General features: G+C 44.0%; 1 protein-coding gene across 1 annotated transcript in view; it reads right to left on the reverse strand.

Moving 5' to 3' along the window:
• The window catches only part of LOC121232881 (ras-related protein Rab-3C-like), a 208,784-nt gene that overhangs the window by 21,737 nt on the left and 167,414 nt on the right, over positions 1 to 19,633 (reverse strand). The window contains 1 exon segment of the mRNA XM_041121391.1: positions 2,756 to 2,880. Within this exon segment, the coding sequence (XP_040977325.1) occupies positions 2,756 to 2,880 (125 nt within the window).

Raw genomic sequence — 19,633 nt, forward strand, 5'->3', positions numbered from 1 at the left:
TTTTGTTGCAAACAGTTCTAAAAAACTCAGTTCTTCACAAATGTTGGCAATTTTTCTGGGCATAGCCTGTTAAATCTTTTCTGTCACCTTTCAAGGACTAATTTATGGTTATTTTTAATGGATACTTTTGAGGTGTGCTTTCACACATATGTAATGCTTATTTAGACAGATGTGATAGGAAGATATGTTATTCTGATGAAATTATTTACCAGGACAAGCAATTGTACAACTAGAAAAATTATTTTTAAAAAAATTAGGTCATCAAGCTACGAAAATACATAAATTAAAAAACACCAGCATGGGATTAGATCCAGCACACGTGGTATACTGTGAAATGTCATCATCTCTTTCTGTTTCCCATGCAGTCATTTTTATAATACCCTTTCCCCTAAACACCTATATAAGAATAGTGACAAGGAGATCTTAGATACATACATGTTCACCAGAAGCCAGACTGAGCCTTTACCACAGTCAGTTTTAAAATAATAATAATAACAACCCCATGCCCAGTACAGCACAAAAATTGACCTCCAATGATGCCAGGGTTTGATTTGCACACCTGCTGAACATGCTTTCCAGATATCAGCAAATTTGGAGAAAAAAACAGGCCGAGTAGTATTATTATGATGCTCTGGAGCTTTTCCATTACAGTTTGGCCAGTGTCACCTCAAAAACATTTCATGGTGTGAAAGGATATCACTGCTGGGCATAAACAGAAAGAATAGAGATGTTCACAGCTCCGTAATTTTCTGTGTGGACAACATTTGCCTCCTAGAGGGAGACTTTGTGAGACAGAGGTTCATCTTTACACCTGTGTAAGTGTGCAATAGGTGAACTGATAGCAGTGGGAGTTGGATATTGGTGTCTTTCTGTTTTGGATTATTGTTAGTGGTGGTGCATTCCCCCCTCCTGGGCCGCTCTACGATCTCAGGGATTCCCGTTAGGCCTTAGCATTTGTGTAATGAGTTGGGTGGTTAAACATCCCTTGACCATACCAGAAACTCTTGCATGCCTAAGGCAGGGAGCAGCAATGACCATACCAAGGACTCCTGTTGCCTAGCGGAGGAGGAGATACGGAAGCAGGAATATTAGTCATCTCCTGACAGCCTTGGAGCATCCCTTATCTGGTTTTTGTTGTTTCCTGACATCCTTGGAGCCTTCCTTATGCGAATCTTAAGTCATTCCCTGACAGCCTTGGAGTCATCCCTTATCTGAATCATAGTTCATGTGAAAACAGTACCAGTGCTACTGGAATTCCAGTAATTTGCTGATGACTAAAGCCAATCATCTCATGAACCTATAAACAGCAATCCTAAGTGAGGCCCTTTGAGCTCTCCTGGACCACAGCAGGCTGTGACCAGCATCTCCCTCTGAGGGGGGATGCCTCTCAGAGCTCGCAAACTCTCCAGTTTGTGAAAATCAGAGGACTGTTGCTGAAAGCTGACGACAGGACCTGGGCTGAAACCTTTCGCTCCTTGAGGTTCAACCCTTCACCCATTGAGAAAGTGCTGAGACATTTGATGTGAATATTTCACTGAACTCGAGGGGAATTTTTAACAGGTATATCTTTCTCTCTCTCTCTCTCTCTCTCTATATATCTTAGTGTCTGTGTGCATGCGTGTGTGAACTAACTCAGATATCCTATAGCAAGTATAGTATAAATATTGCCCTTTCGAATCTATACCTAAGTCACTGTTGTGATTATAGTAAATTCTATTCAAACTGTGAATGAACCTTAGACTGCTGTTATACACATAATCCCTTTAGACATAAACCGTTGCCCAAGTCTAGGACTAGGAGTTGATCCAGCTGCACCTAAGCTCCACCAGGAGTTTAGAAAGCAAGGGAGTTTTCTCCGAACCTCGTGACTCAACGGGAGGGTCTCCCCTACCTTTTTACATTCCTGATCTCTGTACAAATCATGAAGAATTAATTCTAACTTGATTTTTCCTTGTATGTTTCTCTCTTACTCTTTTGCGTCTTCAGTCTTTGTATAAATCATTCTAGTTTAATTCTAACTTGATTTTCTTTCATACATTTCATCCATGTATTAAGTAATAGAGTGAACCTTGCCATCGAATTCTGTGAAGTTGGGCTTTTATAAATTCCTATTAAATCACTTTTGCTAATACCTTTGATGGTGAGTCTTTAAGCGGTCCAAACCACTCATTCATGACAGTATTGGAAATCACAACCCAAATGTTCTCAACTTGTATAAAGGTCACATTCTGAGTAAGCTGTTTCTTCAATCTCTCCACTCCTCTCCTTCTAGTTTTTTTTTTGTCGGTTTGTTTTGGTTTTTTTTTTAATTTTTCCGTGGCTAGGACGTATCTGCCTATGGCTATAACTACTTAAACTTATTGTATATATACATATGCATGCCTAATCTTGCTGCTTATCACAAAGGCCATAACGTACTTCCTATCTAAGGAGCAGCATAAGGAATGATGTATCAGATATGTCTTTAGTCTGAGCCAGCACTGGTCTTGTGAACACTTTTAGATGACAGACATGTCACAGCTCTGCATAAGGTCATCCCTGGACACATGTCCATTCTAATGATGTTACAGTTTTAGTGACATCAACAAGGACAGTTCAGAGCTCAACCTACAGAAACAAAAGGGAGGTGGTGTATAACTATTTCTTTACAGTGAGTGTATCACAAATTTTTCATTACAAGTACTGTAGCAATTAATGACATTACATTGTGCAGTCTCACAAGCAATCATAAAGCTTTTGTAATTTCTTTTCTTACCAAGTTGCTCTGCTAAATGTTTGCCTCTCTCAGTGAAGATTACCCGTTCATCCTCCATGTCACATTTGTTACCAACCAAAATAACCTGGGCATTATCCCAAGAGTATGTTTTGATTTGAGTTGACCTTAAAAGAGAGACAGAGAGAGAGGGAGAAGTCAAAACAAAGCAAATCCCCCTTAAATCAATTTAAAACAGAAATGTAACAAGGCAAAAAAGACAATACTGATTTTGACATCTAGGGGTAACATGATATATTGGGTTTGCGTGGCAAGGTTTTGGTAGCGGGGGAGGTACAGGGGTGGCTTCTGTGAGAAGCTGCTAGAAGCTTCCCCTATGTCCGATAGAGCCAATGCCAGCTGGCTCCAAGACAGACCCACCGCTGGCCAAGGCTGAGCCAATCAGCAACAGTGGTTAACGCCTCTGGGGTACAGATTTCAGAAGGGAAAAAAAGTTGCAGCAAGCACAGAAACGGCAGCTGGAGAGAGGAGTGAGAACATGTGAGAGAAACAACCCTGCAGACACCAAGGTCAGTGATGAAGGAGGGGGAGGAGGTACTCCAGGCACCAGAGCAGAGATTCCCCTGCAGCCCGTGGGGAAGACCATGGTGAGGCAGGCTGTCCCCCTGCAGCCCAGGGAGGTCCACGGTGGAGCAGATATCCACCTGCAGCCCGGGGAGGACCCCACGCCGGAGCAGGTGGGTGCCCGAAGGAGGCTGTGACCCCATGGAAGCCCGCGCTGGAGCAGGCTCCTGGCAGGACCTGCGGATCCATGGAGAGAGGAGCCCACGGAGCAGGGGAAGAGTGAGGAGTCCTCCTCCCCCTGAGGAGGAAGGAACGGCAGAGACAATGTGTGATGAACTGACTGCAACCCCCATTCCCCATTCCCCTGCGCTGCTCAGGGGGAGGAGGTAGAGAATTCGGGAGTGAAGCTGTGCCTGGGAAGAAGGGAGGGGTGGTGGGGAAGGTGTTTTAAGATTTCGTTTTATTTCTCATTACCCTACTCTGATTCTCCTTGGTAATAAATTAAATTAATTTTCCCCGAGTCAAGTCTGTTTTGCCCGTGACGGTAATTAGTGAGTGATGTCTCCCTGTCCTTATCTCGATCCACGAGCCTTTTGTTATATTTTCTCTCCCCTGTGCAGCGGGAGGGGGGGAGTGATAGAGTGGTTTGGTGGGCACCTGGTGTCCAGCCAGGGTCAACCCACCACACATATGTCCATATGCACACTGCTTCAGTACTAGCGTGCTACCTAGTTCTGCTCCTAGGAAATGACTGGTAATACTTTTTAGTTCACAAAATATTCTCCTGAAAAATTTGCTTTTTAGTTCAATAGAGTATAATGAGATTTTGTATTGCTGCCACTTCTAACACTGTCATTTACTGAAGTAGAGAATACACCCAGTATTGCCTAGGCAAAGATATCCTCTGTTACCTCATCTCTCATGAGCACACAGGTTTCAAGGTGAATATTACAATGCTTAAAATGGTGAACACACCATTATGAAGACCAAAGACGCTATTATTATGCACTACCCCCTCCAAGTCTGCCAGAGAATTAAATGTCAGTTCTGGTTATAACCAAGCATAGTGAAATGATCCTTCATGACAGAGATGAAGCAGTAGGTAAAAGGTCTATGTTGCAGCACACTATCTTTTGGGAAAAGATCAGGTCGCACACACACAAACATGCACACACATGCATGCACACACACACTCGGAGCTAGCCAGGACTCCCCTGGTCCCCAGTAGCAACTCCCCAATGGTCTTGCCCTTAGAGAAACCCTTAGAAAGAAATTTAATTATGTTGTGGTTTAACCCCAGCCAGCAACTAAGCACCACGCAGCCACTCACTCAGTCCCCCCCTACCCAGTGGGATGGGGGAGGGAATTGGAAGGAAAAAGGTAAAACTTGTGGGTTGAGATAAAGTCAGTTTAATAGGACAGAAAGGAAGAAAATAATAATGATAATAATAACAATAATAAACTGACAATACTAATAAAAGGATCGGAATATACAGAACAAGTGATGCACAATGCAATTGCTCACCACTCGCCGACCGATGCCCAGTTAGTTCCCGAGCAACAATCCCCCCCAGGCCAACTCCCCCCAGTTTATATATTAGATGTGATGTCCCATGGTATAGAATATCCCTTTGGCCAGTTTGGGACAGCTGCCCTGGCTGTGTCCCCTCCCAACTTCTTGTGCCCCTCCAGCCTTCTTGCTGGCTGGGCATGAGAAGCTGAAGAATCCTTGACTTTAGACTAAACACTACTTAGCAACAACTGAAAACATCAGTGTGTTATCAACATTCTTCTCATAATGAACTCAAAACACAATGCTATACCAGCTACTAGAAAGAAAATTAACTCTATCCCAGCTGAAACCAGGACACACATGCACTGATAGCAGAGAATCACCCTAATGAAAATGCTCCAGAGGGGGCCATATATAATATTTATTCCAGCAAGTTCAGGGAACATGTACTTCTGATGTTCTGGTTTCAGAAAGGAGTATGCAATTAACTGGAGTGCATCATCTTGCCAGGAAAATAAATAAAACAAAATTTAAAAACCCCAACCCCAGCCCAAATAAACAAATCCCCTACCAAATCCTTTTTTTTTTTTTTTAAGTTACTGTTATGTTGAGTTCACTGACTGGTTGATCCTAAAAACTCTCTCATCTCTGTCTCCAGCACGATGACTCCAAAGTCCTTTAGCTGAACTATCAGGGGCTGCAGGGGAATGATGTGACCTGCAGTGGAGTCCAGGTTATCTATTCTAAAACTTTCTCAGTTTATTGAAGTATTTGGTGAGGGGGACTGACAGAGAAGCAGCTATGAGTTTGGAGGTGTGTCCAAAAGCATTCGGTGCCCCAAGTTGAATTTCTTCCCTTTATTTGCAGGTGAGAGTGCCAAATGCCTGGCTACCTCTGAGCAGGAAGGCTGGCTTTCCAGCATTTTACAGGAGACAATTTTCTTTCTGTAATTGAGGCAATGGAGGGTATCTTCCCCCCGTCCCCTTCTTATGATGTGGGAAGGTATGGCACAGGCCCCTCCAACCCCCAACACAGACTGGGATGGTAAAGGGAAGATCTGTCATTTCCATCTTTTCAGGGGATTGGATTGCATAAGGAGCCCTTTCCCATCCTCATTGTCTGGGAGGAGCTCTGGCAACTCTCCCCATTCAAGCCATCTTTTCCACAGGGTTAGTCTGAGGTCTCCCTCATACTACCAAGTGTCTTAAGACTTCAGTGTGTACCATATGCTCTATTCCTTTCCCTGTGCCCTCCTTTAGGTCTCCTAAGCCCTTATTATTCCCAGCAAGCCTGATATGTGCCTTAAGAATGCCCTTCTATCTTGGAGTTTTCCCATCTCCTCTCTCTATTCCACTCACCTTGGGGATATGATGGAGATGGAGGATATAGAGGATTATTCTATACAGAATCATAGAATCATAAAATCATAGAATCATAGAATAGCTTGAGTTGGAAGGGACCTTTAAAGGTCATTTAGTCCAACCACCCTGCAATGAGCAGGGACATCTGCAACTAGATCAGGTTGCTCAGAGCCCCGTCCAACCTGACCTTGAATGTTTCCAGGGATGGGGCATCTACCACCTCTCTGGGCAACCTGTTCCAGTGTTTCACCACCCTCATCGTAAAAAATTTCTTCTTTATATCTAGTCTGAATCGACCCTCTTTTAGTTTAAAACCATTAGCCCTTATCATATTGCTACAGGCCGTACTAAAAAGTCTGTCCCCAAGCACATTAACTGATTGCAATGCTCAATCTTGGTGGCCATTTGGAAGCTGGCTCTGTACCAGCTGCTCTGCACTTGGCACTCAGACCCTGACACAGGGAGGGCAGGGAGAGAGGTGGCCTCAGGCTTTCTATCTGTTCCCCAGAATAATCCATGCCTGGCAGCACCCAGAACTTCTGAGCATGTCTTAGGATGCGCTCACCTGCTTTGCAAATGTATCCTGGCACACTGTTTCTCCCAGAGGCCACCAACTGATGCCAGAAAACAAAACGAAATGGGCCCTTTCTGGGTGAGCTCTCACATTCCCTTCTGCAAGGGCAGGCAGAAGCCAGCCCTCATTCTGAATTCAGGGCACCTGCAAAGGGCTGTGAATGCTACATGCCCCAGTGTCAGCAGTGCCCAGGGCTTCAGTGTGCGTACACAGCTTGTCACTCACAGAGGTGGTCATTTTATCCCTCAGATTTTAACACATACCTTATTTTGCATATTTTGGGTCTTCTTTCCCCTCTCTCCATCCTTTTGCTTCTCACCTCTTTTGTGCCATTTCTTCCTTAAAGTCTTTATTTTCAGCTTTTTCTTTCTTTCCTTCTCTTGATTCCCGGTGCTTTGAAAATATGTTCCACCAAAAACAAAAAGAAAATTTCTCACTTCAAAATCAGCCTGCCTTGCCTATTTTGTTTTCATTTTGTTCTTGGCTCAAGCATGTATATACATAATGGTTGTGCTGGGGAGATGCCAGAGACCCAATTCAGAGGTGATTAGATTTCTTCAAATTAAACCCATTTAGCACCCCAGCAAGCCTGAAAGCAGAGCGTTTGTCAGTGCCGTGTGCTTATACAGGGTGTAATTTGGCACCCAGCACTTCTGTGTGATCTGACCAAGCCTGCAAGACCAGGCCTGCTCCTGAGATGGGGCAGGAACATTGCTGGTTTCTGAATCCTGCCAGGGCTGGGGCACAAGACAGCAGCTCTGCAGCATTAGGACTGGGGTGAACTTTTGCATGCCTTGGGGTATAAGCTCTGTGGGTATTAGGCATCTGTGTACATTAGGCATCTGTGGGTACACTGGGGGTATTAGGTATCTGTGAGTTTAGGCAGCAACTGAAGAGGCATTTTTAGGGCTGTAATTTTAGCATCTAAATCAGGAATCAAGTGGGACTTAGCACCTCAGCACACAGCTTGCTAGAGCAGCAAGTTCTGTTTTACCTCTGTGGCTGGCTGGAGGCCATGGTGCAGAAGGCAGGGTCACCAGCAGCTTCAAGAGCACGGACATATGGCTGCGTCTAACTTTGCATTAAAAAATGAAAATAATTGGATTGTGCAGGAACATGCCTGTTCATAGTTCACCATTTTTTAGTTCTTTTTAAAGAGCAAAGGTCAATGCCAGAGGAAGGAGACAGACTAACAGCACTGACAAACCAGAGTCTTCTGTTTAGTTACAACACACACAGGGTATTGGCAGACCAATTAAAGGCTCCTGTCCCCAGGATGTTTTTTTACAGGGGGGAAATGCCAACCTGCTGTTGCTTTCATGCACTTGGAGCTGCGTTACAGGAAAGTTACTTAACGACAATGAGAAGCAAGGGATTGTTTTCACTCACTAAATGTCTCATGTAAACAAACAAACAAACAAAAATTTCTTTGCCAGGAATCTAATTTATTCCCCAAATGCACTCTTTCAAAAGGTATCTGGAAGCCACAAACAAAATCAGTACAACTGGAATTTATATGGAAAACTTCTGTTCTGAAAGACTGGAAAAGAAGGTGTTTGCTAGCACATTACCAGTAACCACCTCTCATGTCTGTCTCTTCTGTCACAGCTGAGAGTCTTCTTTTAGCTTTTTTTTTTATTTTTAATTTGGCCACCCTAAAGGATGGATAAATATCTTAGCCTTTCTGTTAACAATGTTTACATTAGCTCTATCCAGAATAGTGCTAAAGCACTGCTCTTTGCTGAGATAATAATAGTAAAGTCCTATTTTGGGGCTTAATGTTGTTTTAATACTTTTCTTAACGTAGTCTAGTCCTTGGGCTTGTTTGGACAGCACAGGTCCCATCCAGCTGGCCTACAAAGCACAGCACAGTGTAACCAGATCTGCTACTATAGCTGCAGTTGCAAGATATACTTTCATAGTGGTTTAGCCCCAGTAGGCAGCTAAGCATCACACAGCCACTCACTCACTTCCTCACAGTGGGATGGGGGAGACATTCAGAAGGGTAAAAGTGATAAAACTCATGGACTGAGATAAAGACAGTTTAATACGTAAAGCAAAAGCCGCACATGCAAGCAAAGCAAAACAAGGAATTCATTCACTACTTCCCATCAGCAGGCAGGCGTTCAGCCACCTCCAGGAAAGCAGGGCTCCATCACGCGTAACAGTTACTTGGGAAGACAAACGCCATCACTCCAAACGTCCCCCTCTTCTTCTTCCTCCAGCTTTTATTGCTGAGCGTGACATCATATGGTATGGAATATCCCTTTGGTCAGTTGGGGTCAGCTGTCCCAGCTGTGTCCTCTCCCAACTTCTTGTGCACCCCCAGCCTACTCGCTGGTGGGGTGGTGTGAGAAGCAGAAAAGGCCTTGACTCTGTCTAAGCACTGCTCAGCAGTAACAAAAAAATCCCTGTATTATCAACACTGTTTTCAGTTGTGGTAGGTTGACCCTGGCTGGGTGCCAGGTGCCCACCAAATCCAAAACATAGCCCCATAATAGCTACTATGACGAAATTTAACTCTATCACAGCCAAAACCATTACGACTTTGAAGAGCAACAATGGTCACCAGCTACTTTCAGCCCTGTTTCTTAGGAGAAATGACCTTTGCAATCATGCCATGTGTGCCTCTCTTCTTGAGAGAGGGGTAGAGATCTCAAAGATATTAACAGTTCTGAAGGAAGTGGACAACTGAGCAGAGGAGAAAGGTTTTACAGTTGCCTTGACTGACAGCCTGCAATGTGAATGCAAACACTATTAGATACTATTCACAGCAGGCAAGAAGATGAGTGCCCCCTCAGAACTGACCATGGGATGCAAATCCAAGAAAATAAGGCATCATTAGCTCCTCTCCTTTATATACTATGACACTGTGAAATGATTCATTCCCATGGCTTCCTACACTTTGCCTTTTCTACACCGCTGTGTTACAAAGGGAGCAGCTTCCTGCAGCCACTTCTTGCTCTGACGTTGCATTCTTGTGGCGGGTTGACCCTGGCTGAATGCCAGGTGCCCACCAAAGCCGTTCTATCACTCCCCCTCCTCAGCTGGACAGGGGAGAGAAAATATAACGAAGGCCTTGTGGGCTGAGATAAGGACAGGAGAGATCACTCACCAATTGCCGTCACGGGCAAAACAGACTCAGCTTGGGGAAAATTAACTCACTTTATTACAAATCAACCAGAGCAGAGTAATGAGAAATAAAACCAAATCTCAGAACACCTTCCCTCCACCCCTCCCTTCTTCCCGGGCACAACTTCACTCCCGGATTCTCTACCTACCCCCCCAGCGGCGCAGGGGGACGGGGAATGGGAGTTGCAGTCAGTTCATCACACATTATTTCTGCCGCTTCATCCTCCTCAGGGGCAGGACTCCTCACACTCTTCCCCTGCTCCAGCGTGGGGTCCCTCCCGCGGGAGACAGTCCTCCACGAACTTCTCCAACGTGGGTCCTTCCCACGGGCTGCAGTTCTTCATGAACTGCTCCAGCATGGGTCCTTTCCACGGTGTGCAGTCCTTCAGGAGCACACTGCTCCAGCGTGGGTCCCCCACGGGGTCACAAGTCCTGCCAGAAAACCTGCTCTGTGGGCTCCTCTCTCCACAGATCCGCAGGTCCTGCCAGGAACCTGCTCCAGCACGGGCTTCCCATGGGGTCACAGCCTCCTTTGGGCACCCACCTGCTCCGGCGTGGGGTCCTCCCCGGGCTGCAGGTGGATATCTGCTCCACCGTGGACCTCCCTGGGCTGCAGGGGGACAGCCTGCCTCACCATGGTCTTCCCCACGGGCTGCAGGGGAATCTCTGCTCCGGTGCCTGGAGCACCTCCTCCCCCTCCTTCTTCACTGACCTTGGTGTCTGTAGGGTTGTTTCTCTTACATGTTCTCACTCCTCTCTCCGGCTGCTGTTTCTGTCTGTCCCGCGACTTTTTTTCCTTCTTAAAAATGTTATCACAGAGGCGTTACCACTATCGCTGATTGGCTCGGCCTTGGCCGGTGGCGGGTCCGTCTTAGAGCCGGCTGGTATTGGCTCTCTCGGGCACAGGGGAAGCTTCCAGCAGCTTCTCACAGAAGCCACCCCTGTAACCCCCCCTGCTGCCAAAACCTTGCCACACAAAGCCAATACATCCACTGTTAGTGGGAGACGAGCCATACAAAAATATATAAACCTACCAATCAAAAACCCCAACTCAACTTTCTGATTGGGATTTTGAGAACAGTGCTAGAGGTTAAAAATTTGAAGCTCTCAGAAAAAACGAGACAGAAGAGTCCTGGTTCTTCTGGCTTTCGAGTGCTTATTTGAATACTAGACTTTTTATGGCCATGATTATTGGCATAGTAGGAATATGCTAGCAAGAATTAGTAATAACATCAGTAATAAGAGAAGATCTTAACATTTGCCAGATTTTAGTTGAACTAATGAGAAGCTGGGAGAATACACAGCCCTAAGAAACAGAACTAGCTTTGAGAAACAGCTCAGGATCTTTCCTCCTTTAGTTACCGATGACTGTTGTGGTCTAACTGCAGATGGCAACTAAGCACCAGACAGCCACTCACTCACACCCCCCCCCCCAATGGGATGGGGAAGATAATTAGAAGAGTAGAAGTGAGAAAACTCATGGATTGAGATAAAGACAGTTTAATACATAAAGCAAAAGCTGCACACGCAAGCAAAGCAAAACAAGGAATTCATTCACTACTTCCCATCAGCAGGCAGGCATTCAGCCACCTCCAGGAAAGCAGGGCTCCATCACGCGTAACAGTTACTTGGGAAGACAAACGCCATCACTCCGAATGTCCCCCCTTCCTTCTTCTTCCCCTAGCTTTATATTGCTGAACGAGAAAAATGGCCAGTACTTTATACTGGCTCATGGATGGTGGCAAATGCCCTGTGGGGGTGGCTACAGCAATGGAAGCAGAGCAACTGGCAGCGCAGAGGTAAACCCATCTGGGCTGCCGCACCGTGGCAAGATATTGCATCCCGGCTAGAATGTGGTTGTAAAAGTATGTCACATAGATGCTCACATACCAAAGAGTCGGGCCGCTGAAGAACATTGAAACAATGAGCAGGTGGACCAGGCTGCTAGAATTGAAGTGGCTCAGGTGGACCTGGACTGGCAACATCAAGGTGAGCTATTTATAGCTCGATGGGCCCATGACACATCAGGACATTTAGGAAGGGATGGAACATACAAATCGGCTTGTGATCCAGGGTGGACTTGACTATTGATGCCATTGCACAGGTTATCCATGAATGTAAAACGTGCACCATAATCAAACAAGCCAAACGGCTAAAGCCTTTTTGCTATAGAGGACGATGGCTGAAATATCAATATGGGGAGGCCTGGCAGATTGATTATATCACACTACCATGAACCCGCCATAGCAAGCACCATGTGCTTACAATGGTGGAAGCAACCACCGGATGGCTGGAAACATATCCTGTGACCCATGCCACTGCCCGGGATACTATCTTGGGCCTTGAAAAGCAGGTCTTGTGGTGACACGGCACCCCTGAAAGAATTGAGTCCGATAACGGGACTCATTTCCGAAACAACCTCATTAACACCTGGGCCAAGGAGCATGGCATTGAGTGGGTGTATCACATCCCCTTATGATGCACCAGCCTCTGGGAAAATCGTATGATACAATGGACTGTTAAAAGCTACACTGAGAGCAATGGGTGGTGGGACATTCAAGTATTGGGATACACATTTAGCAGAAGCCACCTGGCTAGAAACACTAGAGGATCTGCCAGTCGACCTGGCCCTGCCCAACCAAAACCCCTGCGCACTGTGGAAGGAGATAAGTTCCCCATAGTACATACAAGGAACTGGCTAAGAAAAACAGTCTGGGTTATTCCTTCCTCAGGAAAGGGTAAACTTATTTGTGGGATTGGTTTTGCTCAAGGACCTGGGTGCACTTGGTGGGTAATGGGGGACTCCAATGTGTACCTCAAGGTGATTTAATCCTGGGTGAAAATAATCCATGATTTCAGTTGTATGATGGCAGTATTACATGATGCTGTATGTCACCACTGCTGTGACTGTCATATATCAAAGGTTTTATAGCAGAAACCTCTTGCTGCTAGCCAAGCTAGAGGCAAGAGGAAGAATTCATTGCAATGTTAAACCTTATGGCTTAGTCCAAAGGGACCAGGGGTGGAGAATGTAATGGAAATACCTTTAAATTGTTGTAACCCATGATTTGAGTTGCATGTTATGGGAATTACTATAGCAGGAACCACCTGAACCAATGGAGGACACACCTTACAAGAAGCAGTGCAGGTGCAGCAGTGACCTGACCTGAGCTGGCTTTGGTGCCCAGTAACTCCACACAACACACCACCTCTCCTGTCCTGAGTGACCACCATAACAGATGGAGCCCAAAGTCATGGACTAAATGAACTCGGTGGACGCTTTGTGGACATTTTATGGACATTTTACAGGGGTGATCCATAGACTAAAGGAATGATATCTGTGTATTATATCAAAGGATGGGAAGGGGGGGGTGGTTAATGAGGATGTATTGGATAGTGTGGGACCTGAGCATGATGTAAATGGTATGGAATAAGGGGTGGAGAATGTGCTGGTTTTGGCTGGGATAGAGTTAATTTTCTTCACAGTAGCTAGTATGGGGCTATGGTTTGGATTTGTGCTGGAAACAGTGTTGATAATACAGGGATGTTTTCATTACTGCTGAGCAGTGCTTACACAGAGTCAAGGCCTTTTCTGCTTTTCACACCACCCCACCAGCGAGTGGGCTGGGGGTGCACAAGAAGTTGGGAGGGGACACAGCTGGGACAGCTGACCCCAACTGACCAAAGGGATATTCCAGACCATATGTTGTCATGCTCACCAATAAAACTGGGGGGCAGGTTGGCAGGGTGGCCGCTGCTTGGAGACTGGCTGGGCATCGGTCAGTTGGTGGTGAGCAATTGTTTTCATTTGCATGACTTGTCTTTCTTGGGTTTTATTTCTCTCTCTTTGTTATTTTCCTTTTCATTTATTATTATTGTTATTGTTATATTTCAATTATTAAACTGTTATTATCTCAACCCATGAGTTTTCTCACTTTTACCCTTCCGATTCTCTCCCCCCATCCCACCGGGGGAAGTGAGTGAGTGGCTGTGTGGTGCTTAGTTGCCCGCTGGGGTTAAACCATGCAGGAATGTTTGGATTTTTGCAACTTTTAAATTCAGACTATTGCTACTTATTTCATTAGTCTGTCATGCTCCAGCTGAGTGTCATAAAAGCTCAGTGATTACAGCCAATACAAATTCTTTTACCTCTTGCCTTCATGAATCCCTTTACAATTATTGAAGCAGTTAGTGAAAATCAAGAAAAGCAATCAATAAAGGAAATAATTATCAAAATAGAAAGCTGCGGTAGATGAACCTGTGACAGGAATGGGGAAATTGCACAGAGGTACGCTCTTCTCATAGAGGATTTAAATCTAGCGGGTGTCCTAGCATCTCCCCTTCTATTCAGAATACATGAGGTATACTGCATTTGCGATGCTTATTTTCAGTGATCGTACCAGCAGCTGCTGACTACAAGTGCTTATTAATGTATGAAAGAGAGTAGACTAAGATGTCCCAGCAACACAAGAGTATTGAACATGGATGGAAGGGGCAAAGAAGGGGAAAAAATGAACAAATCAAATTTTTTCCATCCTCAGTATCACAAAGCAGCAAGGAAAAAGGATCCAGGGAGAAGTGGATGTAATAGCAAAAATGGGATATATTAAATGCTTTACTCTTGCAACAGACTTGGATACATGAATATTGACCAGGACTGACTGTATTTGGTGTGTCAGTTATTGTTTATACAATATTATGTTTTCTGTCTGGATTGAAGGGCAAATGAATCGAAAAATGCCTTATGATTGTGAAATAAGCTGATATTGAAGAAACCAGAAGAATACCAATGACTCACCACTTCCTTCTGATAGGCTGTACCTTCCTTGTGCAGAGCCAAAGAGTGCACACCATGCAATGAAAGGCTACACATTTAACTTTCCCTTGGAGGAAGATAAATCGATGATGCAGAAGCTGCATGACAGGTGTGACACTAACAAATTTCTGGTTCATTTACAGCCAGAAGGCTAGTCAAAATCAGCATTACCCACAGCATCACAGGTTTTCAGTGTTTTGGTAGGAACTGGGTCTACTTTAAGGAAAATAAATTTAGCTTTGCCACTGAACAAAACACAAAAGCTACCTTAATAGGAGACTCCACTACTAGTTTCTAAGGCCATAACTTTGTTTTAGAAAACTACATGCCCCATTTCAGTTTTGACAGGTTATAAAGATAATCAAAATGAAACCAGTTCTTTTGGAGGGTAAAACTGAGCTAATCTTTAATGTATAAATTTTTATAACATTATGCAAGGAAATATGGCATATCATTTTGCAGAAAGTTGTTACTCCAAAAAAAAAAAAAAAAAAGGAGGAGAACAGGTAAAGATGTAGGAGCTGATATTCTCTGTGTGTTTATGACATTTCTTCTTATGTAAGTAACTTAGTGATAATCCATTACCATCATTGTATGGAGGAAATATATGCTTGCTCAGTAATGTCCACTCTTGGGAATGCCCTGGGTCTCTATTTAACACAATGCAATAAGAACTGACATGGCATCGATAACTGTAATTCTGTGTGGTGCCCAAGATGGGAGATGATAGGCATCACAGAGATTCATCGATCAGAATTTTCTTTCTTTTTAATCAACCATTTCTATCTGTTCTTACCTTGCACACAGAAGTGCCTTCCCATCCACAGTCCTCTGCTGAGTACTTTATTGAATTACATTCCATTTTTAATGTAATATACAAATAATTTTCTTAATAGTCCATGAATTAGCTTTGGTGCCTTTTCTGTACAGTGTTGTTTCACATAAGAGTACTAAGTGTCTGTCTGTTGTTATCAGAAGAAGATTCTTTTCTGACATTAAAATGTAAATCCACTGGATAATGGTATATGGTATCAAATTAATATATTGTGGGCAAAAGACATTCGTGGTCAAACTGTAATTCTTACATATGTCTCTTTAGTTGGAGTTACTATGAAGGACTAGAAGACTGCAGGGCATACTTAATTTGTATTAATCAGGTTGCAGATGTCCTTAATTTTTGCATCTTTGGCACAATCTCTGCATCCTGCTTTCTTCCCAGCTGTCAAATACACCTTGAAACTACTTTCCAATTCCAGTGTAGCAGGATCCCAATTATGCACTTAATACATAAAAAAAAAAAAAAAAGGCTGTGCTCTAAGTTAGAACTATACTCTGTATCCCTCCTCCCTAGTAACTCCTCTGCCTGAGCTCTAATGGCTATCTCTTTAGAAGAAAAGCCCACCAGGTGAGGTGTTTTCCTGTACCTGTACAGCCAGCAAGCTGCATCTGGCACTTAAACATCTGGCAGTAAGTCTAAGAAGAGCGTTAGGCAGAGTAAGGTCCCGACATTCAGTATGTCACTGTGACATTGTGCACCCTGGAGGCTTTTTTGTCATGGAGGTAGATGACAGAGTACTCGTATAGAAGCTCCCAACCTGCTCCCAGGCAAGGTGGACTTTACTGAAGGTGTGCAGAATTAATAAAAGACAGTAAATTCCCTGTCAAAGTCAACTGTATTTCTTTCCTTTTCTGATGTGTAGTATATACTTCTTTTCCAGGCTTTTTGTTTAGAAAAGTTGAACAGATGTTTACACAGACAGTGGAGAAGAGTCAACAAGTACTGTTAGACATTAAGGGCAGAGAGATCTTCCAACCTACTTCCTTGTATTTTGTGTCATGATAAAACAATATAAAATACATTTCAATATTTAATTCTTAATCCTACAACAAGGTTTACTTATGAGCAGACCAACTAATATAACACATTTTTCACAGTGGGACACAGTAACGATACATGTTAATGAAGTGGTTTTATGTCATGTATAATGCCGCAAGCTGTGTCATACTGTGGGAAGTGATTTAGCAACTCACCACACAGACAAAAGGCTGTACATTTTAATTTTCTCCCCACTGAGAAACCCAGCATTATCATCCTTCAAAGCTACTACTAGACATGCACAGTGCACACAATCACCAAAATTAGGATTTGAAAGGAGATGGAAAAAAGTATTTACAGGAAAATAATATTCATGGAAACAATAAAAGGCAAAATACAGTCTGCACTTGCACATCTTTTGACTATCCCCATAGTTTCATGTTCCAGATGCTTCCAAATAAATGATCCTGTTAATCACCAATTTATGTTGATTGCACAGACTGTTGCTGGAACTCTGAGTAATGACCCTAATCAATGCAGCTGATCCTAACTCTGGTATCTGAAAAACATGGCTGTGAAATAAAAGAATACTGAAGTCATTTACTAAAGCAACTACAGCATCTGTTTGAGCATATTACACAAGTAAATGAGCAAATTGCTGTCACTTTAAAATATTTTTTTTGCTTGCCATTTTGTATTCATATATATATATATATATCAGGAAACAGATACGGACACATACATATGTGTCCTCACATTTGCCGTTTTTCTTTCTTGCAGTGATGTGCTTTTGATAATTTTTTTTAAAAAAAGTTAAGCAATCAATATTGATGCTGAGCAAGTCCTTTTAGTCCTACATGCTTGTATCTAATACTCCTCTCCTCACTGCACCAGCAATGGTCCCTTAACCCTGGACTGCACTACTCTGCCAAAGAGCCTCTCTCGCACTTCTGGGGTTAGCTATTAGCCTCTCCCTCTTCAGCCCCACAGAGCACCTGCACAGCAATGGCATTTTGGAGGTAGCAAAGTTTTTACAGGCAAAGTAAAGTTCTTTAAGTTTGTAACAACGCTGATAGTCTTGTAGCTATAATTTATCTTGGTCACACAGGGTCATTTATTTTTCCATTTTTTCTTTTAAATAGCAAATCCAGATTCATATTTGCAATATCCAAAATCCAGTTGGTGGCAGGTCACAAGTGGTGTTCCCCAGGGCTCAGTATTGGGGCCAGTTCTCTTTAATATCTTTATTAATGATCTGGACGAGGGGATCGAGTGCATCCTCAGTAAGTTTGCAGATGACACCAAGTTGGGAGGGAGGATTGATCTGCTTGAGGGTAGGAAGGCTCTACAGAGGGATCTGGACAGGCTGGATCGATGGGCCGAGGCCAATTGTATGAAGTTCAACAAGGCCAAGTGCCGGGTCCTGCACTTGGGTCACAACACCCCCATGCAGCGCTACAGGCTTGGGGAAGAGTGGCTGGAAAGCTGCCTGGCAGAAAAAGACCTGGGGGTTCTGGTTGACAGCCGGCTGAATATGAGCCAGCAGTGTGCCCAGGTGGCCAAGGCGGCCAACGGCATCCTGGCCTGTATCAGAAATAGTGTGGCCAGCAGGAGCAGGGAAATGATCATCCCCCTGTACTCGGCACTGGTGAGGCTGCACCTTGAGTACTGTGTTCAGTTTTGGGCCCCTCACTACAGGAAAGACATTGAGTTGCTGGAGCGTGTCCAGAGAAGGGCAACCAAGTTGGTGAGGGGCCTGGAGCACAAGTCTTATGAGGAGCGGCTGAGGGAGCTGGGGTTGTTTAGCCTGGAGAAAAGGAGGCTGAGGGGAGACCTTATCACTCTCTACAACTACCTGAAAGGAGGTTGTAGTGAGGTGGGTGCTGGTCTCTTCTGTCAGGTGGCTGGTGATAGGACGAGAGGAAATGGCCTCAAGTTGTGGCAGGGGAGGTTTAGATTGGATATTAGGAAAAAATGTCTTTACTGAAAGGGTTGTCAGGCATTGGAACAGGCTGCCCAGGGAAGTGGTTGAGTCACCATCCTTGGAGGTATTCAGAAAGCACATAGACAAGGCACTTCAGGACATGGTTTAGTGGGCATGGTTGACCGTTGTACTCGATGATCTTAAAGGTCCTTTCCAATCTAAATGAATCTATGATTCTATGAATATATATGGCAAGTATCTGGCAACAAAATGTCCCTATTTCAGGGAATTTCTCATTAAACAATTCTCTAGAATTCTGGATTGACTCTGACTTTCTACTGTGTCGTGGTTTAACCCCAGCCAGCAACCAAGCACCATGCAGCCGCTCACTCACTCCCCCCCTGCACCCAGTGGGATGGGGGAGAATATCGGGAAAAGAAGTAAAACTCGTGGGTTGAGATAAGAACGGTTTAATAGAACAGAAAAGAGGAAACTAATAATGATAATACTAATAGAATGACAATAGTAATAATAAAAGGATTGGAATGTACAAATGATGCACAGTGCAATTGCTCACCACCCACTGACCGATGCCCAGTTAGTCCCCGAGCGGCGATTCCCCCACCCCCACTCCCCCCAGTTCCTATACTAGATGTGACGTCACATGGTATGGAATACCCTGTTGGCCACTTTGGGTCAGGTGCCCTGGCTGTGTCCTGTGCCAACTTCTTGTGCCCCTCCAGCATTCTTGCTGGCTGGGCATGAGAAGCTGAAAAATCCTTGACTTTAGACTAAACACTACTGAGCAACAACTGAAAACATCAGTGTTATCAACATTCTTCTCATACTGAACTCAAAACATAGCACCGTACCAGCTACTAGGATGATAATCAACTCTATCCCAGCTGAAACCAGGACAACTGTCATATCTCATTATTAAATTCGTTGCATATTTGTGGCCATTAATCCCTTTTTGTCTGTTTTGCCTGGAATGCCTTCCAAGTTTCTCTCATTTCTCAAATTTGCTGCTTTGGATTTTATTTCTTCTATTGTTTCAGCTTTCATGTTTTTTCAAGTATAAATGAATTCTGCTACTGCTTCTCTTGTATCTTATCTTGTTAGATCATTTTGGTTTTTTTTCTCATTCAGTATTTTGCACAACTTCTTTCATAAACAACTCAGTCTTATATGCACATAAATTGTGTTCTGAAATGTCCGTG

The sequence above is a fragment of the Aquila chrysaetos genome, assembly GCF_900496995.4.
Source record: "Aquila chrysaetos chrysaetos chromosome W unlocalized genomic scaffold, bAquChr1.4 W_unloc_1, whole genome shotgun sequence".
NCBI classification, from domain to species: domain Eukaryota; kingdom Metazoa; phylum Chordata; class Aves; order Accipitriformes; family Accipitridae; genus Aquila; species Aquila chrysaetos.